The 26,818-nt window shown below is 43.5% G+C and overlaps 1 protein-coding gene across 1 annotated transcript in view; it reads left to right on the forward strand.

The window, feature by feature from the left end:
- The first annotated feature begins 1,514 nt into the window (after positions 1-1,514).
- Positions 1,515-26,818, forward strand: part of LOC142204436 (A.superbus venom factor 1-like) — a 46,358-nt gene continuing 21,054 nt past the window's right edge. Inside the window, exons 1-16 of the mRNA XM_075275748.1 lie at positions 1,515-1,576; positions 12,661-12,847; positions 12,947-13,109; positions 13,338-13,408; positions 15,646-15,740; positions 15,974-16,056; positions 16,150-16,237; positions 17,401-17,503; positions 18,457-18,581; positions 20,713-20,824; positions 22,999-23,145; positions 24,910-25,113; positions 25,386-25,577; positions 25,772-25,939; positions 26,056-26,185; positions 26,797-26,811. Of these exons, the coding sequence (XP_075131849.1) occupies positions 1,515-1,576; positions 12,661-12,847; positions 12,947-13,109; positions 13,338-13,408; positions 15,646-15,740; positions 15,974-16,056; positions 16,150-16,237; positions 17,401-17,503; positions 18,457-18,581; positions 20,713-20,824; positions 22,999-23,145; positions 24,910-25,113; positions 25,386-25,577; positions 25,772-25,939; positions 26,056-26,185; positions 26,797-26,811 (1,945 nt within the window). The remainder of the gene's footprint in view (positions 1,577-12,660; positions 12,848-12,946; positions 13,110-13,337; positions 13,409-15,645; positions 15,741-15,973; positions 16,057-16,149; positions 16,238-17,400; positions 17,504-18,456; positions 18,582-20,712; positions 20,825-22,998; positions 23,146-24,909; positions 25,114-25,385; positions 25,578-25,771; positions 25,940-26,055; positions 26,186-26,796; positions 26,812-26,818) is intronic.

Below are 26,818 nucleotides of genomic sequence, written 5' to 3' on the forward strand. Positions count from 1 at the left end.
ACTTGTGCAGAGATCACTCAGAAAGCACACAGACCCCATTATAATCTATGGGGTCTGTTTGCTTTCACTGCACACGGCTTGCCAATGCGTTTGATGGTCCAAGTTGCCGCCTATTATGTAGGATAGGACCGACAAGCAGGAAGGGACAATGGGGGGCTGCTGGCTGCTGACTCCTCCTCCCTGCTCTCCTACATAGCACACAGAATGGAGAGGAGAGCTGGCTGACAACTTCCAGTGCACTGAGAACCTAATTAGCATATGAATAAAAACATACTTATTCAAACACTACTGAGGCGATTTACATACAAAAGGTAGGTGTGGAATAGACTTTCTAAAGGATATGCAAGGATGAGATTAGTTAAAAATGACTTGTTCCAAGGACAGAGCCCCTTTAAGCCTTTATTAGACTCTCTAATGTCTGACGGAGATAAGAAAAAAAATTTCTACACAAATAGGAGTATACAAAGAGGGCCCTTGAAACTTGGGCTGCATGTGACGGTTGACACGTGGTGTTTTCTTCCATTAAAGGGGCTCTATCAATGGGAAAAGTCATTCTTAACTAAACACATACTTGCATAGCCTTTAGAAAGGCTATTCCACACCTACCTTTTGTATGTTAATCTTCTCAGTAGCTTTTGAATGAGCCGTTTTTATTCATATGCTAAATAGCCTCCAGTATGCACCTGGAAGTGTCAGCTGCCACTCTCTGCTATGTGTGAGAGCAGGGAGATGTGCTGCACACACATAGCAGAGAGTGCTTGCTGAGACATCCGGGTGCTCACTGGAGGCAAATTAGAATATGAATAAAAACGGGCTCATTCAAAAACTACTGAGGGGATTTACATACAAAAGGTATGTGTAGAATAGCCTTTCTAAAGGCTATGCAAGTATGTGCTTAGTTAAAAATGACTTTTCCCAATGATAGAGCCCCTTTAAAGAAGTTTCCATTCAAGATGCTGGAAGATTTTTTGATTTTGGTTTACTAGTTAGTCCTTCCTCTTGAAGAGGAACAGTTGTTGTCAGGTGATCTTCCTGAATTTTGTGGGATCCTTTGCAACCAGACATCATAACAGCTCAATTCTGGCTACTTTCTATGGCTATCTATAAGGAAATAGTGTGTCTTTTCTACTAGTCGGGGGAAAAGGGTCGCTTTCTTATAGGCTATAGGGAATGCAGAGGATGCCGTTGCTCCTGGAGCTTGTGGGGATCCCTCTGTCACTTTAGAGGGTGTTAGTAGTATAAGGGGGTGTAGTTTGGTGCCCAGAACAGATGTCTCAATGTAATTACTTCTTCTTCATTACTGTGCACTATTGTTGTTGATGCTTTCCTTAGCTGAACCTAGGCTTCCTTAATCCTCTGTGTGTTTTGTCTTAGCGGCTGCTTCTTCTTGACACAATACAGTTTGCAAATCTCTCCAGCTCCTCCCTGTCAATGGCTGGAGGGCATCTTATGTTTATCTAATACATGATGTATCACTCACAACCCAGCAGAAATTATTGTATCCTGTATACACCATGGGGAGCAGAGTTCTGTGTCTCACCCTGCTCGCCATACTGCCTGCCGGCTATGGACAACCGTGAGTACAATTACTTTAAGTGTCCTTTACATATAAGTAACAAAATAAGTCACATAAGGATTTACTGTTTGTAATATATCTGTAAGCCTTCGTGGACTGATCAGCTCTTTAGAGATTCTTCCTTTTCTCGAATAATGGTGCAACTTTTCTGAGCCATCCGATAACCTTGATATATCTCCCTGTAAGTAGTTGTTGCGTCCAGTTGTGCTCAAAGTGACGTCCACCTGTCCTACAGTGTGTAGGCGAGTCTCTGAATGGCTAAGCCTCAACCATCTATATACCACCTAAAATCTTATATAGTAAAAAAATATACATAAAAAATATACATAAAAAAATACATAAAAATATACATAAAAAATATACATAAAAATATGGAAGTTTTGAAGTTTTCCACTTTTGGAGGGGTTTTTTTAGTAAGTTCATGATGACAACTCTCTGGCCGAGGGCTCCATAGTCTCACTGCTCTATATTGGTGCGGGAAACATCTTTCCTTTAGACTTAGTGACTCTCCCTTACTATGGTCCAGTCCTAGGTATAGACACATCAGGAGAGAACGCCCTATATTGGGCTCTAATATATTTATCCAAAATGTTATTATTTCTATATTAAATGGCCTTAATTCCTTCTGGTTCCTGTAGTCCACTCATTTCCTTTATTACTTTCAGCACTTGCTTTTGACCCTGCTCACGCTCCACCAGGTCTCTCCTGTGCTCTGGAAATTTTTAGAATTTTGGACAACCCCTTATAGGTAAATGGGCCACACAAGAAAACATTTGCCCACATTCCTTCCAAATTCAATGCAATACAAAATTGTTGTCAATCGATGAGTTATTTGACCTACTATAACAATACTCCATTACTGAAATATTACCACTAGGTTTAATCGGTTCTGAAATACGTGAGTCCTCATAGAATTATACCGCCCCCATAGACTTACATAGCGGATCTGCCTTTATATGTAGTTCGCTTCCCCCCTAGAATTACAGAGCCCCCCTAAATGTAGTGGCTCTGTAATGAGGAGCAGGTGATGATATACGCAGTAACTGCACAGAGCCACGGAATAACAATATATAACAGTTTAATAAAGAAAGGAGGGGAAGGGAATGGGAACGGGAGAGAAGGTAAGAAATAAGTATACAGTAGCTAAGCAAAACATATAACTTCAATATGACAGTGCGCACAACAAATAGTGGTAGTTACCCCTCTAGTGTCTTTAGTTAGAACCTGTATGCATTGGCTAGGAGAGGCCTCTCTTAAAGTAAGTCAGTAACAAGGTGCACCTTATTAATCTTCCAGGCAGGGGCCTGCTTTATCTTCCAGGCAGGGCCTGCTTTGTCTTCCAGCACACAAAGCTGCTTTAATGCTTGACCGAGCTGTATGGCCCCTCACTCTACTCACACTCCAACATACCTCTGTTTACAAGCTGACACAAGGCAGGAATAGTGAAGTCTCTCAGGGTCCTTGTTCAGCAAAGGAAAGTCCTTAATGGGCAAAGCAGCCTGCAGCAGGTCCTCCTAGCATGACATGTGTCCCCCTTCTGCCTCAGCTTCCTGTATGCACACGCTTTTCCTCTCTGGAACATACCATCTTTCTCTGAGCTGTAGGGGGGGTTCTTTTGTGAATAGATTTGCCCTGCAATTTAGTCTTTCAGCAGTAGATGGCAGCAGAAGATCAGACAAATGACACAGTTATTCCATAAGCCCCTTACATGCCCCCCCTCTTTGACATCGGCCGTCCCGGTCGATACTTTCCTTGGACGCCTTACATAGGGTCATGCGAAAGCACCTTCTGCTCGGCCTCCCAACCTGGTGTTTGGGGGTCAATACTTTATAATCAACTCTATTAACAGTATACACAAACTCATCTGCCAAATACCTTTCAGGGGGAATACCAGCATTGGCCCTCTCAGTTCTACGTGGAGCCATGGCCACTTCTCTCGTGGTCTGAGCCATATCAGGGGTCACAGCATTCTCATTGCTGGCTCTGGCAAAGGTCAGATCATCTTCTGCAGGGGTGGCACCTGCATCTGGATTAGATGGAGGAAGGAGGCTGTCTTCAAGGTTTACATCTTCTGGATCTCTGTCAGGTGATGCTTCCCAGTCGACTGGGTTGGTTGGAGGCTGCCACCATTCTTCATCTTCATCTTCAAAGCCCCCCTCAGTGGGGACACATACAGATGCAGGCGTGCTCTCAGCTTCGCTTTCAGTCGGTCTTGCCTCAGAATAACAGGGCCTTAGCATATTTCGGTGGAGAATGCGAGTACGGTCCCCTCGCTCATTTTTCACTTCATAAACTGGTCCATGGGGGAAGGTTCTTCTGACTACAATGTAGGGCTCTACTTCCCAGCGCTCACTCAATTTATGTTGTGGACGCTTCTCAGCGACTAGAACCTTGTCACCCGGTTGGAACGGAACCTCTTGTGCAGGTTTTTGTGGCGGGTGTTTCTTTTCCTGTAGTCGCTTGGTGACAATGCGATGTACAGTCTCCAGTCGTCTGCGATGGCAGTCTATCCAGGAGCCCACACTCTGACTTTCACTATCCCCAGGGGGAGTCAGGTTCAATTCCTCGATGCCCCTCCCAGTTCTTCCAAACAACAAAACATATGGGGCATAGCCGGTGGTAGAGTGAACACGATTATTGTAAGTCCACACCAATTCTGCTACATAATTGGGCCAGTGGCTCTTGCGATCATCTTCTAATGTGCGTAGCATCTGTAATAGAGTCCGATTGAACCTCTCACAGGCTCCGTTTCCTTGTGGATGGTACGGAGTGGTTTTTGACCTTTGCATGCCATAGATTCTCTGCAGCTCCCTCATGACACTGCCCTGAAAGCAGGCCCCTTGATCAGAGTGTATTCGTTTGGGACAGCCATACACTTGGATAAAGTTTTCACTGATGGCTTGCGCAGCTGATGCAGCCGTTTGATCTTTGGTGGGCGTCACCACTGCAAACTTGGTGAAATGATCCGTCATCACAAGACAGTACTGATAGCCCCGATGTGAATGTCCAATCTTCAGATAGTCAATCATAAGCACTTCCAATGGCTCCTTGGTAACAATGGTTTGCGTTGGCGCTCTCTGTGTCAGGGACTTGCTTAGCTCACAGGCACAGCACAACTTGCAGGCTTTTTCTACTGTCCGGAGAAGTTGGGGACAGTATACTATCCTTTGCAGCCATTGGTACGTCTTATCCGGTCCAAAGTGGGCCCCCTTCTCATGAGCTTCCTGAGCCAGGGGTAATGCCATTTTCTGCGGTATCACCACCTGCCATCGCTCCTCTAGCTCAGCCGCCAAGTACACTCTGCGATACAGCAGCCCCTCTTGCATAGACAACTTCTCCCACTGGCTCTAAATCTGGAGGGTCTCGTGTGATAATTCTTCCCGTACCTTCTTGCTTGGTTTCCTCTGTTGAGTCACCCATTCCCTCACCCTGACTAACTCTGGGTCAGAAGACTGCACTTTGATCCATTCTTCCCTGGATTGGCCCAGTAGCCGTGAAGATGTTCCTGTTGTTATTTCCAAAATCCGAGCCTCTACAACCTTTGAGGTGAACTTGCGGAAATCTGGGATTTCATCTTCTTCCAATTGTTCATCTATTTCTCCCACAGGAACTTCTGAGGTGACTCGAGAGAGAGCGCATCAGCATTTTGGTTCTCATGCTTTGAGCGGTACTGTACATGGTAGTCATACTTGGATAAACGTGCTATCCACCTTTGCTCCATGGCTCCCAACTTGGCAGTGGTGATGTGTGCCAGGGGGTTGTTGTCCGTGTATACTTCAATCCGGGCTCCAGCGAGGTACTCGGCAAACCTTTCAGTGATTGCCCACACTAACGCCAGCAGTTCCAAGCGAAAAGAGCTGTAATTCACAGGATTACGTTCTGTTTCTCGTAACGTACGGCTGCCGTAAGCAATTACACGTTCAACGCCCTCTTGTACTTGTGACAGTACTGCGCCTAGTCCGTAAAGCCTTGCGTCGGTATATAACCGGAAGGGAAGATTGTAGTCTGCATATGCGAGGATAGGGGCGCTGGTCAAGGCTTCTTTTATTTTGTCCATAGCTTCCGCTTGTCGAGGTCCCCAGTTGATCCTTTGTGTTTTCGGCCCTCTCGCAGTCCCTCTGAGTAATTCGTGCAAGGGTTCTGCCAACTTCGCAAAGTGCTTGATAAAGCGGCGGTAATGACCCGCTAGCCCAAGGAATGCACGAACTTCCCTCAATGTGGTCGGTGTGGGCCACTGTTGCACTGCTCTCACTTTGTCATCTGAAGGTTGTATTCCAGCTTCGGACACTTTGTGCCCCAGATATTCGATTTCTCTCTGAAAGATTCGACACTTCTTAGGCTTGAGTTTAAGCCCATGTCCCCGCAGGCGTCGGAACACTTGGCCTAACTGGTCTAGATGTTGTGTAAAGCTTGCAGAATATACCACGATATCATCCAGGTATATCAGGGTAGCTTCAAAGTTCATGTCTCCTAGACAGCTTTCCATAAGGCGCTGAAAGGTTCCCGGGGCATTACTCAGTCCAAACGGCATTCGGTTGAATTCAAAGAGCCCCATGGGCACAATGAATGCAGTCTTGGCTTTGTCTTTCTCTGCCACAGGGACCTGCCAATACCCACTGGCCAAGTCCAGAGAGGAGAAGTAACGGGCTTTTCCCAAGGCGGTCAATGACTCCTCTATACGGGGCAGCGGGTAAGAATCTCGGATTGTACAACTGTTCAGTTTGCGGTAATCAACACAAAACCGAGTGGACCCATCCTTTTTCTTAACCAGCACAATCGGGGCAGCCCAAGGGCTCTGACTTTCTCGTATCACCCCACTCTTCAGCATCTGCGCAAGCAATTCCTTTACTTCTTGATAGTACTTTGGGGGTATCTGTCGATATCTCTCTCTGCTGGGGGAAGCCTCCCCAGTGGGTATCTCATGTTGAATTTTGTCGGTACAACCGAAGTCCTCCTCGTGTCGAGAGAACGTGGCCTGATTTTCCCAGATAAAATTTTCTATAGTTTTGGCCTCTACAGGAGTAAAGGGTGTGAGGTCTGCTCCCATCTGTCCTAGGATAATGCGGCTGTTCCACTGTTCAGTGGGATCCTCTCTTTCTTCAAAGGATACGGACAAGGCCCAGGCTTCTCCCTCTATTGGCTTCAGCTCAATTGTCTCAGTACTTGCTACTTCTTCAGGCGCCAAATAAACATGTCCCAAGACGACACCCGGTGTGAGCGTGAGGGCTTGATCACTTGTATTCACACACCGCAAAGGGACTCTTCCATCTCTCACCGTGGCTAAAGTTCGTGCCACCAATGGATCAACTCTATCCTCTTCGAGGAATATGGGCTCCACCAAAACTTCTATACCATCTAGCTTCCGGTGTGCCCCAACAGGTAACGTGAGGACAGTCTCTCGATTTGGTGGTAAAGTTATCTTGGTCCGCCTTGGTACGCGGATCTTTCCTACTGGATATCGATTCCCGCCATTCCTCCTCAAACCGCTGGTGCGGATAAGGTGCTGGAAAACTTTCTGCGTGGGTCTGTCATTAGCGGTCTGCTTCCAGTAATCAGGTCCTTCTTTGTTGAAAAGCAGTTGATCCAGCTCCTTCAAAATATTCATGCCCATGATGGCTGGCACCACCCTGTTGTACTGTCCTTCCGTTAATATAATCCCCTTCTGGCCTAAGTCTTGGCCACAAGCACGCACCGCCATCCACACGACTCCCACTACTGGAATAGGTAGATTGTTAGCGGCCATCAGCTTGATATGGGCTCTCTTGTCAATGGACATGGTCCGTCCAAAGTGTTGATAGAATTGTTCTGGCATCGTGGTCACCTGAGACCCCGTATCTAGCAGGCATCTCACTTTCTTCCCTTCAAATTCAGCCGTAATCGTTGGAGTGTTTGCAACTATATCTTCAGGGCATTTATCTCCCATACTGTCCGTTTGTCCTCCCGCCATACGCCCAACTATGGAGGGAGGTTCTAGTTTAACGTCGGAGTCCCCTGGGGTCCCCTCTTCTCAGGGCAGCGACTTGCCATGTGGCCCCACCTTCTACAGTCCCAACACTGATATTCTCTAGCGGGTCTCTGTCGCCTTTGATCAAACCGGTCTCTCTTTTCTTGCTCTGATGCTATGCGAGTGTTTGGCTGCGCGGCCGCTGGTCTTGTTGCTACCACTTCAGTCATTGGCGTTCTGGCTTGTAATTGCATAAGCTTCAGCTGCTCTTGAAGGGCTAATACAGTCTCTTGCAGAAGATCTACTTGTTTTTCCAGCCGACTTGGCTCTCTGGGCCCCTCACTCGGGACTACCCTATGCGTCCAGACCTGACTCCATCTATTCGGTGGGTCATGGTCTTCAGCCTGCGTGCGTGAGACTGCCTCTTCTAATATCTCTTGGAAAGTCAGTTTTTTCTCTACTCTGATTCGTTCCCGGAGGGCACTTTTAATCAGTGGATTGTATAGTCCTCTAAGAAATTGATCTCGCAGGGTGCGATCGGCATATCCGGGAGTTTGTGCTAGCTCTGGCTCTGCAGCAAGAATTCGCCTCATAATTCTCTGAAGTGCATTGGCATACTGTGGCAACCCTTCCTCCTCACATTGTAATCTATGAAACAATTGTGCCTGCAAATCACCTGTTTCAGGTCTCCCACCATACACTCTCTCAAGAATCTTCACCACCTGCTCCAGTGTCCTCCTTTCACTCTCAGGACGCAGCAATACAGTATCTTGAGCATGCCCCTCTAGGGCCATCAGCAATATTTCACCTTGATTTTCTGTAGTTACTCCTGCCACCCTTAACATGCCTTTCATACGCTGTGCCCAGTCATGTAGCGGTATATTATCTCCTTTAAATTTTGGTATATGGGTCAACATTGCACCCAGGGATAAAGGTCTCACTGGTATTCCCCCATCTGGTTGCCTTGGTGCATCCCCTTCTGGTTGCACTAGTGCATTCCCATCTACAGCATTCCCCTGTCCTTCCATGCCTCAATACAGACTGCGTATCCTGCCGACTACGCCAGAAATGTAATGAGGAGCAGGTGATGATATACGCAGTAACTGCACAGAGCCACGGAATAACAATATATAACAGTTTAATAAAGAAAGGAGGGGAAGGGAATGGGAACGGGAGAGAAGGTAAGAAATAAGTATACAGTAGCTAAGCAAAACATATAACTTCAATATGACAGTGCGCACAACAAATAGTGGTAGTTACCCCTCTAGTGTCTTTAGTTAGAACCTGTATGCATTGGCTAGGAGAGGCCTCTCTTAAAGTAAGTCAGTAACAAGGTGCACCTTATTAATCTTCCAGGCAGGGGCCTGCTTTATCTTCCAGGCAGGGCCTGCTTTGTCTTCCAGCACACAAAGCTGCTTTAATGCTTGACCGAGCTGTATGGCCCCTCACTCTACTCACACTCCAACATACCTCTGTTTACAAGCTGACACAAGGCAGGAATAGTGAAGTCTCTCAGGGTCCTTGTTCAGCAAAGGAAAGTCCTTAATGGGCAAAGCAGCCTGCAGCAGGTCCTCCTAGCATGGCATGTGTCCCCTTCTGCCTGCAGCTTCCTGTATTCACACGCTTTTCCTCTCTGGAACATACCATCTTTCTCTGAGCTGTAGGGGGGGTTCTTTTGTGAATAGATTTGCCCTGCAATTTAGTCTTTCAGCAGTAGATGGCAGCAGAAGATCAGACAAATGACACAGTTATTCCATAAGCCCCTTACAGCTCTACCCTTATATTCAATCTTCTGCCCCCATAGAATTCTAGTGCCCCTATAGATATACATACTAGCTTTACCCTTATATACAGTCTGCTCCCTCCATAGAATTATAGTGTCCTTAAAGACATAGCTGACTCCCTTGCTTAAAGGGTCACAACTTTTCTTGGTAAATTAGTGATAAAATGTTGTCATTTCTCTACTTATACATTTGATAATTTGGGATCACTTTCTCCGGTAGTTGACATCTTTTTTTTTTTCAAATCTGTTTCTATTTTCTGATTAAAAACTTCTTATTCCATTTTCTGTGCATTATTATGGGGGCGGCCATCTTGCCTGAGCTTGTCTTCTGCTCTGTTAACAGCATTAGTGATCTGCTTTACAGCATTGTCATGTCTAAAGGCATCAATAGGTTGGAGTCGACTCTAGACATGTTCTTACAGGGAGGGGCATAGACAAGCTGTGATATCACAGCCCGACAGGCCCCCTAAGCTCCTGGGCCCTGTGGCAGCCGCTACCACTGCTACCCTAGGATTTACACCACTGACGTTGGGTCATGCACCACATGACATCACAGACCTAAGCGTTATCCTCGAGGCACGTGACATCAACCAGAGGTAAGAAAATGCCTAAAGAGGACATCGAGGGACTGCAATGGCGGTGAGGATGTCCAGGAGAGGTGAGGTAAGGTGAGTATAACTGAGGAGACCCCAGTGTATAATAACATCACTTCAGGTTAGTGCCAAATAAGTTCAGCCTGTAACAGAATGGAGGTCCAAATCTCACAAATATTCGGCGAAAATCATCAAAAATTCTTAAAAAGTGTGTTTCTCATAAAAACTTGGTTATACATAACTTTATCTTTGTAGAGATATGAAACTATAGGAAATGCCGGAGGATATAGCGGCTTTGGCGCAGAAACTTCTCGATGAACAGGCCCAGTGATCTCCTTTACTGTCAGACACTCTGCCTTCCGCCATATATCTTCTCTGAACTTCAAGCATCCCCATACACCTCATGGTCGCTGAAAGAAACCATTGTGTTATTAAGACAATGATGTTCTTATTACCTCTGTATATAATGTATATATTGTTACTCTTATTTATCTTTAGCTCCGGCTCATTAACTAACAATGGCCCATTCATAGCCGTACATAATACACAGGGGAATATATGTAATGACGATGTCAACAAACTCTCTGTGTATCCTTAGAAAATCTCAATAATAAAGAAGTATTGTCATCTATATCCTTATATTAGTAATCACGATCCCTAGTGTTCGGGTCCTGTACCGGGACTAAGTGAACATGTAGGAAAATTAGATTAAATAGGAAAAAAAAGAAATTAAAAAACTTCATAAATAGCCCTTTTCCAATACATTTTTTCACTATATTTGGTATCGTGATAACCCATACTATAAAAACTATCATGTTATTTATCTCAGAGGGTGAGATCACTGTAAAAAATAAAAATAAAAAACAACAGAATTTTTGCTTTTTGCCTGTGAAAAATGAAAAGATCAAAAAGTGTATATAGATAGATAGATAGGAGATAGATAGATAGATAGATAGATAGATAGATAGATAGATAGATAGATAGGAGATAGATAGATAGATAGATAGATAGATAGATCGATAGATCGATAGATCTTAGATAATATCAGTATAAACTACAGCTCATCTAGCAAAACACAAGCCCTTGCCCAGCTCTGTTGATTGAAAAATAAAAAAAGTCATGGCTCTCAGAATATGGTGACACTAAAAAACAAATGATATTGGGCAAAAAAAGTGATTATATGAGGCAAAGATAATACTACATAAAAATTCTACAGTATATACTCGAGTATAAGCCGAGGCCCCTAATTTTACCACAAAAAACCTGGGAAAATTTATTGACTCGAGTATAAGCCGAGGGGGGGAAATGCAGCAGCTACTGGAAAATTTCAAAAATTAAAATGGTCGGCGTTTTTGGGTGCAGTAGTTGCTGGGGAAGGGGAGGGGGTGTTTGGTTGTCTGTCTGCCCCTTCCCTGAGCTTGAGGACTGGGGGGTTTTCCACCCACTTGGATATCAGTCTGGCTGTATATAGTGGATCTGCAGTGCTCCTATTAACCCCTTCCCAACGGAACAGGAGCACTGCAGATCCCCTATATACAGTAGACCGGGCACTGTCAGACACAGGGAGACCTAATGTGTTTGTGTGTCACAGTCATTTTCTACTTTGAGGGCGGGTTCACACCAGCGCCCGATCCCGAGAAACTGGGCAGGAGACGGAAAATGGCAGGCAGTTCTGCTCTCCGCGGCAAAACTGTTTTTTTTTTAACTAAACAGTTGTTGTTTATTTTTTCACTGTATGGGATAAATAATGATCCTTTTGAAAAGTTCTATGGCAATCACATGGTAGCGAGTACCAGAACCCGAGCAAAGAGTAGGGCTAAAGGTCTACCTACCCCTGGGGCCTTGTAAAGCATTGTCATGCAGGAGTTGAGCTGCAAGCATTAGGGGCCCATTGTATAGTATAGGGGCGTAATAAGTGGCCATTATAGTAGCGTCATATAAAGAGTCACTAAAGAATCACTAAAGAGAGGCACAGAAGGGGGCATTATACAGGGTGGGAGATTAATAAAGAAGAAATTATACTGTGTAGGGGCATAACATGGGGCCATTATATATGTGAGGGAGCAGATCCATAATTGGTTGTCAGTCTCAACCACGGTGTTCAACCTTTGCAAGTTGCAAATTATGCACAGTAAAAACCACACAAATCTGGAGCTGGCTCTGCACACTAAGATATATATATATATATATATATATATATATATATATATATATGTCTTATCTTTATATATATATAGAAGAAAGTAGCGCTCAGAACAGGAGTGTTACTGCGCCTGCACGGGATTTGAAGCTCAGGAGAGAGACTACGGAGGATGGAGGCAGTTACAGCAAGTGAGGAGGAGGAGGAGGGCATAATGGAGCATAGGCCATGGAGGGGCATGAAAGAGGTATGACGCAGAGGGGTGATTGCTGGCCCTGGAGAATGCCAAGGGTACTCGGTGAGCATCATTAGCATATCGGTTTTACCAATTTTTAATAAAAACTAAGGACAGCACCTGAATAGCCTATTCAAAGGCTATTCAGGCATATGATTAGCTCAAAACATGTTTTGTCAATGATAAAGCCCCTTTAACCTTATAGACTTCTCCAAACTGCTTTACTATATCAAAGTTGTATCAGGTTACATTTACTCTCATTAAAAGAAGAGAACGTCTGACAGTCTCTTCCCACAACCTTTAGCAAGAGGCCACCATAGACCTTCGTTTGGCCCTATTGTTTATTCTGAATGGTTTGTCTGATACATCTGTGCTATCTTCTGTGTTAGGTGCGCTCTTATTACACCCAGCGTGCTACATTTGGATAGTGAAGAAACCATCGTCATAGACGGACACAACAAGGCTTCTGAGGCTGAAGTTGAGATTCAAGACTTTACCAACAGAGGTCTGAGTCTGGCAAAACACAAGATTTCCCTAAATAACGGCAACCAATTCCTGAGCACAGCTACAGTCAAGGTAACATCATGGCACAGCATACTGTGCAAAGATACATTTGCAATATTTAGCAATTTTTGTTTCAATCTTTTATGGAGTATTTATTGATTTTCTTGGCAGATTCCATCTAAAAATTTAGCAAAGAACCCAAAATCCAAGCAATATGTCTACGTGACGGTGAAGTCTCCCATGTGTAATTTGGAAAAAGTTGTCCCACTGAGCTATCAGAGTGGCTATGTCTTTATTCAACCTAACAAGGCGATCTACACCCCGGGGTCTACCGGTAATACCATGGAGTGTTTGGACTATGCTAGGGCACTTTGCAGCGTCACTACTTTATCTGATCTATCAAGGTCTGCTGTAGATCTATGAGCAGTTTACTTGATCTTATAGAATCCATTCTCTGCAAACCCACTGCTGGAAAGCAATGTCCTCAAATACTGATATTTTTCTTTAGTTTTATTAATTTTGAACAGTTTGCCATATTATCTTCTCTGTCTCCTTTGCACAGTCCACTACCATATGTTCTTTATGAACCACAAGATGTCTTCTGTGAAAACGACCATGATCACTGAACTTCTGGTGAGATAATTCATGTTTCTTACACTCGTGAGCACAAGTGTGGACTGGAAGTTAGTTCCTTTGTTCATTCCTAGGAAAACCTTATGAGTCAGTGTATAGGTCACAGCAAGAAACCACAGTGGGGTCAATGACTCATCTTCACGATGACTTTCACCCCAATTTACAAAACTTACCTTTCTGATGGGTCACGTAATGAAATTTTGGGGAGATTTTATCAGAGGCAATAGTAGTGCAGCAACACTTCAGTGCCACAGCAACAATGACTTCCTCCAAATCAGAATCAACTGTTATTATCTTCAAGGAAGATGAAAACTGCATGATAGTAGTCTGATCTGTGAAGAGTAGGGTTGAGCGATCGTGTTCGGAAAAGATCGGATTCCGATCGGTGATTGAGAAAATTTCACGATTGCGATCGGAATTCTGAACACGATCTTTTTAGGTGGGATCGAGATCAGTACTATTTCCCACAATGCTTTGCTTAGCCTTCACACTGAGTATACTCATTCTGAGTGGAGTGTATACTCAGTGTGAAGGCTCCACTGCGGTTCCATAGGAATGAATGGAAGCAGCCGGCACACAGCCTTAACCCCCTGCGCGCCGGCTGCCTCCATTCATTCTAATGGAAGACTAAACTAACATCTATAGTAGCTACTTACCTGCAGAGATGGCTGCTCTGGTGCCCAGTGTTCTCCTTCGCCTTGCTGCCGCTCCACGCTGCTCTTCTTCGCCTCGCTGCCACCGCCTCCCAGGTTAGTGTTTAAAGAGCTAGGAAGGCGGGGCTTGTGCCTTAGGAGAGTATGGGCGGGTACAGGGCATGACATCTCCCCTCCCAGTACCCGCCCACACTCTCCTAATCTGGGAGGCAGGGGGCAGCGAGGCAAGAAGAGCAGCGTGGAGCGGCAGTGAGGCGAAGAAGGACACCGGAGCAGCCATCTCTGCAGGTAAGTGGACACCAGGGGGGACTAAGTAGCCAGAGGATTAAAAAAAATCCTCTGGCTACTTAGTGATTCACTACACAGCGTGGATTCTAACAATTAAAGCGTTCAATTCTTAGATTCCATGCTGTATAGTGAATAGGATTGCTTTTAAAATCCGATCTACGATTAATAAAAAAATCCCATTGACTTGCATTGGGATAGGAATTGGGATTGAGATCGGGTTCGAATGAAAAATGATCGGAAATCGGATTTTAAAATCGATCCTGAAAAGTCAAAATCGGCTCAACCCCAGTGAAGAGTCAAAATACCAAAAAATAACAATAACAGAATGTGAATAGAGATAATCGAACCTCACAAGATTTATGGCCTCATGTATGCACCCTGGATTCACAGCTAAAGCCTGTGATTGGGCGTACATGGGGTGTGCTGATGTCATGACGCTTTGACCCAGCATTATGACATCAATGTACCAACCACAGGCCTCACCACTCATTAGTCAGAAGCAAAAGAGCAAACCAAAGGATAGATGGACACCGCGAGTGTGCCCAGGAGAGGTGAGACAAAGTGATTATAACTGGAATGTTTACTCACCTCCCCTGGGCCCCCACGTATTATACTCTGGGGTCTGAAGAGATCCCCAGAGTATAAATTGTGTTTTGTGAGTGATGGATCTCAAAAGTTTATGGTTCGGTTGGAGCCCAACATTTTTCGAAAATTTGTTTGAATCTGAGTGTATCTGAATGGCTTTGTTCATCCCTACATGTAAATTAAATACAATATTATAAGGCCATGCCTTTCACACGTTAAGTATCTCTTTAGTGTTAGTTTTACATCTACTGATAATATTCTATAAATCGGTGACTACTCATGGCACACCGCCGACATGCGAAAATAATATCAAATACAATGTTTTCAGAGGAATAAGTGGGAAGCCAGTGTTTGCATCATATTGCCATACTGTGATCACATAACCATGTCATGTCCAAATCATAGTATTTAATACTGTCTCACAGTTTAAACCACCAAAGGGAATAGAAATGTAAAAGAGGTCTCATAGCTACAAGTAGTGATGACCATTACTAGTGACAACTTCACTAACAGACCCCTGTGTGCAGACAGTTCAGAATTCATTGAGATGACCTCAAGTCTGGTCCTATATCATGAACCTAGACTGCCATACAACAATTTATATTATTGCACACATCTTATTACTACGTAGTTTATGAGTCAGATATTCCCAGACGATATCACTTTAACCCATTACTTTGGTTGTTTCATCTTCAATTTTTCTCTTTACAGAACCCAGAAAATGTCATTGTTAAGAGAGAGAAAGTCCAGACTGAAGAAGACTCCGGTATTATCTCTTCATCCCACAACCTGACAGACCCAGTGAGGTAACCAATACATGTCACATTCACAGCAAATATCTGGTTAATTTGATAGACATTAATTATAAATTGACTATATTAATAGTGCCATAAATTTCCATATAAATAGTGATAGTTATACAGCACACATATTAGTACATGACATATAGTACCTAAATAAGGATGTCCATAAAGTGCTCAGTTACATGGTCCCATATAGTGCTCATATAATATAATGCCATATCTATCTGCCCCTGCAGTCCTGGTGTATGGACCATATCAGCAAAGTATGAAGACTCTCCGGAGCAGAATTACAGCGCACACTTTGAGGTGAAGGAATATGGTAAGAGAATATTACTATGGGACATGCTGGTGACATCAGGTTATATTCAGTTATAGAAGAATTTCTAACCATTTCTACTTTTTTCCCATATAGTCCTCCCTACATTTGAGGTTCAGCTGATCCCGGAGAAGAAATATTTTCATGTCGATGATTCTGAATTTTCAGTGGATATTAAAGCAAAGTAAGAACCAGATCAGTGTGAGAAGAAAAAACTAATATCAATGGCAGACCATAGTCCCTGAGCTGTTCCCAAAACTATGTCCTCCCACCCCACGTGTGCGCTACATCCAATGGTGAATTGTAAAACAAGCGATGTTGACCGTCCATAATCATAAAGGGAACCTTCAACAAGATTTAGAGATCCTTATGCTACTTGTACTTAGGGCTCAAAACCTAGGCCTTCAGCTTTATCTGTTACTCTATTTGTCAGTTTTCTTTAAATTTTAATCTGAGGAATCCTGGACTAGGACTGAGGTCACTAGGTTTGGGCCCCTAAGAAAACGCTGTTGGTTAAGGACCCATGATGGCGTGAATTTTGAAGGCCGCCATCTTGAAAGGGGTGCTTGGTGCATGTGACATATGAATCTGACACAAGATGGAATTCCCAGTGGATTTCCTCCATTTGGAATAGTTTGCAGTGATACATACTGTAATAAGGTGCACATGGACTGAACAGAACTGTGCAATGACTACTAGATTGGAAATAACTAGTTATAATATCTTCAGCTTATACCAATGTCCATATTTTAATGTGTATGTCACTTTAGTAATGAGATCTGCTGAGGTCTGCTTCTCACTTCTCACTATTTATCCCCCACCCCCACCTCCCTCCTTCTGAACAGGACACAGAACACTTCTACAGGTCAGATAATCTGCAGATTCTTGTACAGAACAGACTCAGTGTTATCTGTGTATTTACATAAAGAGATAACAGACCAGACTTTATCAGCAAACTACAGTAATTTGAAGCAGGCAAAAGCACTGAGTGAATCACTTATCCTATAGGTCCATAGTTATAGCAATGCTGTGTAAACAATGGGAGGAATAAATTCACATAGCAGGCAAACAAAGCAGAATTTCTAAAGCAATATATTTAGAAAAATTCTTCAATTTACATAAGCTACCAGTATAGATAGGATCCTTGAGATGGGACAACCCCATTAAATATATTATTCTATATGCTAGAGTTGCCATCTCATGTCTATAGCCAGCTTAATGATGGTCAGTAATATGTGAGGGGCTTGTGTATTGTAACCATCAGGGATATATTGACACCAGAGGTCTGTGCCCCCCACATTAGTACTGTTCATAAATAGGGTTTCTCTGATTTTCTTTTGTTATCAGTTACCACTTTGGGAAGCCTGTAAATGGCATGGCATTTGGAACATTTGGGGTCAAGAAAGATGATGTAAGGACCAATCTACAAGATACCCTGAGACGTATCCTGGTAAGAAAAAATAAAACAATTCTGAATATCATCAAGAACATGCCTGCCTTATTATCAAAGCATCTTGTGAAGGTGATATAGAGATGTAGCCACGTATAACATGGATTTTGATATGTTAATTATACATCTAATCACTTCAACTCATTTCCATTGCTTCCAAAGGCTTTTGTTGTGAGCCAAGTTGAAAATGGCTGAAGTTCTGAATAGTGAAAGGGGGAGGATAGATTCATCTCATGAGTATTTAAAAAGTTTGCCCCAATTTTCAGTTCAGGCCAAAATTGTTTGCCCCAAACTGGATGTGCTGTTATTATACTGCTGGGTCCAGAGGTGTAATCTGGAGCTCCTGGGTACGATGCAAAATTTGCAATTGAGTCCTTACCTTGTTCCATTTAGAATAGTGATATATTTTATGTTATAGAGAGACCTTTGGGGCCCCTTAATAACTGCTACTACTGCCCCCTCTATGGCTACACCCCTGTTGAAGTCTCTTCAGACCCCAGTATAAAATAATCAGAGGTCCAGGAGATGTGCAGATAAATAATAAACCCCCCACCCACTCTCCAGGTCTCTGATCTGGCATTAGTTCTTTCTTAGTGTCTTCCAGCTTTCTGGTTGATGTCAACAGTCACAGGCCACTGATAAGGCCTGTGATTGGGCGTCTGCAGTCGCCTCCCCCGGGCCTTGAATTAACATATTCTGTGGTCTGAAGAGACACCATAGTATCATAATATTCTATGAGCGGCAAACCCAAAAAATCTCAGGTTCTGCCAAATCCCAATTTTTTGGAAAACACTTAAACTCATTTCTTTATGAACTGCTTCACTCATCCCTAGTTTGAACTTTGCAGATATATAGGCCTCTTCTGTGACTTGTTTCTTGTTTGGCTTACATTTCTCATTTTTATCACCATTTAGTATTGTTTGGTCTCTCGATAACTATTTTCTATCTATTAGATTGTGGATGGACTAGGACGTGTTGTGCTGAGGAGAGAAGATCTTGTGAAGAGCTTTAGCAATGAGGATGAAATGTTACAGCATAGCTTATATATGTCAGCTACTATCACTACTGATTCTGGTGAGTACTTTGTGGCGGGATGATCATAGATTTTCTTAATAGGGATGTTTTTAGCCTTTGCATATTAATGACCTATCCCAAGAGTAGGTCATCAATTTAAGATCATTGTGGGTACAACCAGTGCCGCACCTCCCATGAGGTGACCTGAAGCGACCGCTATGCCAGGGCCACGAGGAGGGAGGCATTTTTGCTGACCTAAGCCAGTCCAGGACAAGCTGTCCTGGACTGGCATAGGGTTACCGTCACTGAGCGGTGGATTGGGGAGGCCGCTGGAGCAGCGCTGCTCCAGCGGCCGCCCCTCACGCTCAGGCGGAGAGCAGGTCCTCTCCCTGCTTACTAAAGACGATCGCTCCGTTCGGCCCCGCCCCTCCGCTCGACCTCGACCCTGCCCTGTCCCGCCCCCTCCGTTCAGCCCCGCCCCCTCCTCTCCACCCCCTCCTACGAGGGGGGGCTTTCTGACATCCAGAAAGCCATGGTTCACCCCTGGGTACAACCTTCAACAACATCACTCATTGCAATAGTTATGCATGACCATTGGCTAGTATATATCCCATGGTAGAGCTTACTAGATTTAATTGGCAAATGAACTACGTAACTTCTTTTTTGGCAGGGAGTGACAGGACTCCTTCTACTGCTGAAAGATTCCATGCAGTCAAGGGCTTACTCATGGGCAAAGACCATTAGAAATGCCTTCCTAGTAATGAGCATTTTTCCATAACTTTTTCAAAGTGTCTCTGTTTTCTTTAAACTTTATGACTATTGCACTAGTAGAGGGCAGCTGTCTAATAGACAGCATCTATTACTAAGACAGGGCTTAATGTTAGTAGCTATATAAACTAACACTCATCTTAAATTATTAAAGGGTTTTTATAGAACTTTTAAATTATGATCTCTCTATAGGATAGGCTGTCTATAGAATATCTGTGGGGGTCCAATCCCTGGAATGAACCCCCATGGATCAACTGTGTGATGTGGCAATAGCTAAGCTGCCATACCAAAAACAGCCACTGTCCAAATGTACGGTGCTGTGCCTGGTAAAGTACTCAAGAGACTGCAGCACTCATGTGACTGCTGCACCTTCTTCTATCAGCTGATTGACTGGGGCCTGGGTGTTGGACCCCTGCAAGTTGGTCATCAATTAACAAACCTATTCAAAAGACTACTTCTTTGAAAAAGACTGCCCCCCTTATCCAGGGCACATTAATAATCTTCTTTGAGAAGAAATCCCCAAAATACCATTTGTTTATAGCAATTTTGGTTGGTCTTGTCAAAAGATTTTTCTATGTTAGTCTTCAAAACCCCCTATAATCTGCTATCCACTGCCACCAGGAGTACTGGGAAGAGTCAGGTACTATCCAACACCTGAGTGATGGTCACATACTGTAATAGCATCAGGTACTGGAGCAGCATCAGGGATTTTCCATCATGGTAATGCTAGTCTACTATTGTTTTATCATTTTTAATCAGTCTGGTTATGATAAACAGGGGGCCACAATATCATTGGTTTGCAGTTATTTATTTATTTTAAAAGTAATTGTTTTCATAGTCACTGCTGAGTGGACATAGAGGGGTAAATATACCATAGAGGCAACATTGGCAGATTTTGTAATTTAGTTAGGGGAGCAAATGGTGGATATATGATCACTGCTTGCTATCCATTAGCACAGAGGGAAGAAGCGGCATTATCCTGTAAGTAACACTTAATGAAGGTGTTCAACACTTCCTTCCAAGTGCTGGGAGTCTTAAGGTTTAATATTAGCACCACATTATGTAAATCACCTAGCCCTGGTTTACACAGACGTATACGGTATAATACTACTATACCTCATAGCTTACTCCTTCCCATCCCCTCACAACACTGTTCTATAAGAGCTGGTGCCACTGGTGGGAGTGGAAGGCTAAACACATAGACATGGCACACATCCAGCTGAGGAGCACAGCTCACAATTAGTTTGGTGATGGCTATAGCTGTACTTTACTTTACATTGCATGGTGATACCTGATACATTTTATATACAGTATATACACAGTATACAGCCAGGTGAAGTGTCATACTGCACATGATTCATTATTATAGAGATAAATATTCCCACGTGTACTTGTACTCATCACAGTCTTGTCTTTCTTTCAGGCAGGGAAATGGTGGAAAATAAATTGGAAGATATTTACATTGTGAGGTCACCATACAAAGTTCTCTTGACCAAAATCCCAAAATATTTTAAAGTTGGAATGCCTTTTGACCTTTTGGTAGGTGATCCTTTTTGGAAATGTTATCTATTATAATAGAAGATATAGCCATGTGTGTGCTTTGACCAAACCAGTAACTACCTCACTACAACAATGACCTGCACTGCCTATTATATCGTATACATAGCCCTTTTGTTTCTGTCCTTCTTACCACAGTATATAGTGGTTAGCCAGGACACTAACAAATGCCCCAAAGGTTTGCCATACAGCTATAGCCACACTTAATTGATCTCTGAATTGGTCATGAGACCAATTCAGCAAAATAAATTTGTTTTTAAAGTGTTCGCCATACAAGATCAATAATGTTACTTTTGGATATTGCGGATTTATATGCACACGGGGATGCTCAGTATATTCATTTACTTTATATGTTTACAATATGATCTGTTGTATTTATAAAGGTTTTATTTTTACAAATTATTTTTTGTACTTTCTTTTAAACTTTTGTATTTTTTTTTTCTATTTTTTTCATGTTCTACGAGGTAATTGGAACTTGGGATCCTACGAGGGGATTGGAACTTGGGATCTATTGATCCCCAGTACAATGTACTACGACACTTCTGTATTACAGTATTTGCACATAGGCTTTCAATCGGGACAGTCATCCAGGAAGCCATTGATTGTCCATTAATTGCTAACTGATAGGATGGCGTCTTGCAGGCTTCCCGTCCAGCGCATAGCGCCACCTGCGGGCCAATCCAACCCTCGGCATCGTGCAGTGAAGTGTCTGGAGTCTAAAAGTCCAGCTTTCGGCCCACTGAGCATGCTCAGACATTTTGGAGACGCTCAGAGGCTAAGTGCCATTCTTTCCCTACTAAGCATGCTCAGACTTTTTGGAGCCGCTCAGAGGCTAATTCCCATTTAGCCCATACTGACCATGGCCACTGCCCTGTTGGGCGGGGACTAGCCTTTATATGGTGTGAGCCGACACCTGCCTGGTGCTCACACTTTGACTAAGTACCTTAAGACAGGAGGTTAGGGCCAGGTTCCAGTTAATGGTAGGAGCAGTCTCTAGGGATCTAGGTAGGATTCCTTGGCTCTGCCAGTGGGAATCAGTAGCCCATTTAACTGTCTACTCACTTAGTAGCTCCTAGCTATTGCAGGAGCATGTACTGTGCACCTGTCCAGTGAGGTTAAGTGGCAGGGTGTTGTTGCAACTTGTTCACATTGTGTACCGCTCCACATGACTGCCAGTGCAGTTTAACTGGTAGCACACTGTTCAGACCTTACAGCCGCACATCTGGGCCTGTGGACCTTGCTGCAGTGCCTTGCAGACTAGCGGGTCTGTCCTTTAAAAATATTATCTTTAAATATATACACAGAACCGTAACACTAACATGGACACCACTCGGACCCCTCGATCTCGCTGTGGGGGATACGAGGAGCTGAATGGAGGACAATCTTGCCCCCTAACCACACAGATGCTGTGAGAGCTATTGATCAAAGCATCTGAGGCGTTAAACTGCCAGAGTATTTTCTGACTTAAAAGCTAGTTTCCTGAAACTCAGAAGTTATACCATAGGCCCAGATACCGCATGAGACCGTTGTAACTATATGCTGAGCAAGATTGTAATAATGCAGAGTAGAGTGGGAAGGGGTTAAAATTGAAGCTGAATCAGCACTTGCACGAGCAATGTGGACCTCCCAATCTAAAAATAATGGCCTATTTTAAGGTTAGAATATTGATATTAATCACTAATATTTAGCCCCATTAACAGGAGAAGTCAGTCGCACCCCTATAATGGAGCAGAATGACCGTTACAATTGTGTGCATATGATAAGGTTAATTTGTTACCTTTTCTATAGTTTATATAAAATAGTCGTAAATGACAACTTTCATCCTTTTTATTTACATACAGTCCCAGATTTGCTAATCATTAGACGCTATAAACTTAGGCTGCTTGGAAATGTGTCAGATCTATCACAGTAACTAAAGCTGGATCTATAGTTAGACTGTGTAGACTAAGTTCATGACGCCTTTCCGTTGACTTACTTTGAGTCAGAGTTTTATGACGCATTTAAACCACAACCCATTTTTCTGAGAAGCCCCACCCACATGTCTATCAAGTTAAGAAATCTGTAGCTCAATCTGGATATGCCGAGCGGTGCCACGTGTATGTCATATCTACAATAATAAATATGGATCACGATATATATCTATTTTTTGTCCAAAGGTATTTGTGACAAACCCTGATGGTTCTCCAGCAAATCGAGTCCCAGTGGTGGCTGAACCAGGAGAGGTGGAGGGTATAACCGGACCGGAGGGGACAACCAGGCTGACACTCAACACTGGGTCCGATATGAAAGCCCTGCAAATTACTGTGAGTATCTGAGCAAATAGATAAGTCATAGCAGATAATATCTCAGTGTGGTTCATGCTCTGGAGAACACAGGACACCAAGCATAACATGGATATACTATAGATCTCAATGTGTATCGTGAAGTGTTTTATTTAGAGGTGTTTCAAAGGATCCAAACACTTGCTCTCAAGGTCCCTCAAAGATCACAGCTGATCTCTAGAGATCTCAGCAGCACAACCTGTGATCAGCCGGATATTGAGCTCTTCTAATCACCTTAAAGTGATCTGTGTCATTGATAGTGAAAATAAACCAGATTTGTTCAGAATTTTTCTTATAGTTTTGGTTTCTAAGAAAACCTAGGGGCAACACGGTGGCTTTTTAGCTGTGTGCCACAATGTGGGGCCTTAGCCTTAAGCAGCTTTTCTAGATGTTATTATTATTATTATTGTTTATTTATATAGCAGCATTAATTCCATGGTGCTTTACATTTGGGGGTTACATACAGTACACAAAATATACAGGTAGATATAATACTAACAATGACGGACTGGCACAGTGGGGTAGAGGGCCCTGCCCGCGAGGGCTTACAATCTATGAGGGAAGGGGGTACAGACAGAAGGAGATGGGGGAGACTGTACAGATGGGGGTGCGGTGATAGTGTTATTGGAGGTTGTAGGCCTTCCTGAATAGGGGAGTCTTCAGGGCCTTCTTGAATCCTGTGATTGTGGGGATCAGTCTTATGTGTCGTGGTAAGGAGTTCCAGAGTATGGGGGATGCACGGGAGAAGTCTTGGAGACGGTTGTGTGAGGAGCGGATGAGAGCAGAGCGGAGTAGGAGGTCATTGGAGGATCTGAGGTTACATGTGGGCAGGTAGCGGGAGATTAGGTCAGAGATATATGGAGGGGACAGATTGTAGATGGCTTTGTATGTTAGCGTTAGTAGCTTGAACTCAATTCGCTGGGCTATGGGTAACCAGTGGAGGGACTGGCAGAGGGGAGCAGCCGATGAAGATCGGGGGGTGAGGTGGATTAAGCGAGCAGCACAGTTTAGGGTGGACTGGAGGGGGGCGAGGGTGTTTGCCGGGAGTCCATGCAGAAGGGTGTTGCAGTAGTCTAAGCGGGAGATTATGAGGGCCTGGACGAGCATCTTGGTAGTTTCCTGGGTGAGGAAGGAGCAGATTCGGTGGATGTTCTTGAGCAGGAGGCGACAAGAGGTGTTGAGGGTTTGAATATGTGGTTTGAAGGATAAGTCGGAGTCCAGGGTTACCCCAAGGCATCGGGCCTGTGGGACAGGGGTAAGTGGGGTTCCATTAACTTTGATAGATGGGTCAGGTGGAGGGGCCATACAGGATGGGCTGAAGATGATAAGCTCTGTTTTCTCCATGTTGAGTTTGAGAAAGCGGGAGGAGAGGAAGGAGGCTATGGCCGCTAGACAATCTGGAATTCTGGCCAGCAGGGAGGTAATGTCTGGTCCAGAGATATATATTTGGGTGTCATCGGCATAGCAATGGTTCTGAAAGCCATGAGATTCTATGAGTTGGCCCAGGCCAAGGGTGTAGCATGATTTCCTGATAAAGGGATATGATAGCTATTGTATTTATGACTATGTAAGGCCACTTTGTGGGGGTGGTGGTGAGGGTTGGGAACTGCAGCCTTTCAAGGCTTTTGCTACCATTTCCTGTTATAATGGATGGGCCAAATGAAAAATGTCATATCTAAACTGGAGATCGGTTAAGTCCTGTCACATCTGTATCCTCTGTATTCTTACAATGTCTTCTGATTCCAGGTGAGGACATCACATCCTGCGCTCCCATCTACTCAGCAAGCAACTGCAACAATGACAGCCAATGCTTATCAGCCAGATGGAAATTACCTGCACATCGGTATCTCTGCCACAGAAGTCAAACCTGGAGATGATCTCGCTGTAAATTTCAATATTCCCAATACCAACATGGCTGCTCAGAACCAGATACAACACATCACCTACCTGGTAAACAGTTTCCGTATTTTCCACAACGACTTGACCTTTCAAATTTCCAGAGTATTTCTTAATAGATATAGTAGAATGTTGTATTTGGATCTACCAAGGAGAAGTCTCGGGGTCTTACAATATATAATATTCTATCAGAATCGGGAAGTGGCTGTAGAAGTTATTGTATCATCATGAATCCTATGGCTACATCACTGTTACATCTGAAAGATGATAAATCTCTTCTCTTTTACCCAAGTTTGACTTTCTATCTACTGTTTTCATCCTTTTAGATCATGAACAAGGGCCAGATACAGAAAATGGGCAGACAACCTCGGCAACAGGGTCAGAAATTGGTCACCATGTCTCTTCCCATCACAGAAGAATTCACCCCATCTTTCTGTATAGTTGGATATTACATTGCTAGAAATGAGATTGTCTCAGATTCTATGTGGGTGGATGTAACAAACTCAAGCATGGAAACGGTGAGGACTCATATCTGGAATATAGATGTTGTTAGTTGTTTTTATAATCTATAGAGATTGAGAAGTGGAGATAATAAGTGTAAGGTAGTAAAAGAGACTAGACAGATCAGATTTATACCATCTATAAAACATATGTTACCACTGTCATATGTGTAGAATATTTGCTATCATACCTAGGTTCTATCTCGATACAGGTTTCCATGATGGGTAAAACAAAAAGAGACAACGAAGTGCAAAGCCCTGGTTCTACCATGAAACTGCAACTACAAGCAGATCACATGGCCAAGGTGGCTCTCATGGCCATAGACAAACGTGTCAGTGCAATGCCACTCAACAGCGAGTTTAAGACATCTCAGAAGAAGGTGAGGAGTTTGTAGTAAATTATATTATAAACTTTATCATATCAAAGTGTTGCAAATGATCCCACTATGAGGGGCAAATTTTTGAATATCTGCACTTCACTACTGTTCCTATCTAGGTGAGGGATTCGGTGGAGAAATCAGACCTTGGCTGCTCCCCAGGAAGTGGTGCCGATAGTATGAGGGTGTTTTATGATGCCGGCTTGGCCTTGCAAACAAGTTTCCACACAACAACCCATCAGAGATCAGGTGACAAATGTCATCTCATGTCACTAAGAAAACATATTGTATTATAGAATGATAAGATCTGTCTTGATGGTTTCTTTCACTGAAAGATTTGGTGTGAAAAAGAGTCAAGTGACATAAGGAGTGAGCAACGATGGGAAAGCCCTAGAAGGAGTCCTAAAAGAAACAAGAACAGAGGAGGGGTGAGACGTGAGACAAGTCCGGGGGGATAGATGTGATTAGAGGTGGAGAGGAGAGGTACAGGAGACACCATGACCGTAAGAGTGTAGAAGGATGATTAGATCAGAAGAGGGAAGGATCAATGGAGACGTCTTGAAGGTGAAAATTTGAAGATGTGATAAGAAATAAAAAGGGGAGAGGGATTGTGGGAATATTAAGGAAAATCTGAAACAGAGATGGGAAAAAGAATTAAGAGATGAGGAGGGAAAGAAGCAGGGGGGGAAGTTCTGACCATAAATCTGGTTGTAGATGTCACCAATGGTTCATTTCATCCATTTTGACTGATCATCATTTTGGAATTTTACGGGATGGCCGATGACTTATGTCTGTCACACAAAGGTCTTTGTATTTTCTGTAATATATATTAATCCTTCCTTCTTTTTTCTCCCCATTAGAATGTGAAGTCCATGGTACTCG

This window comes from Leptodactylus fuscus, chromosome 5, assembly GCF_031893055.1.
Source record: "Leptodactylus fuscus isolate aLepFus1 chromosome 5, aLepFus1.hap2, whole genome shotgun sequence".
Lineage (NCBI taxonomy): Eukaryota > Metazoa > Chordata > Amphibia > Anura > Leptodactylidae > Leptodactylus > Leptodactylus fuscus.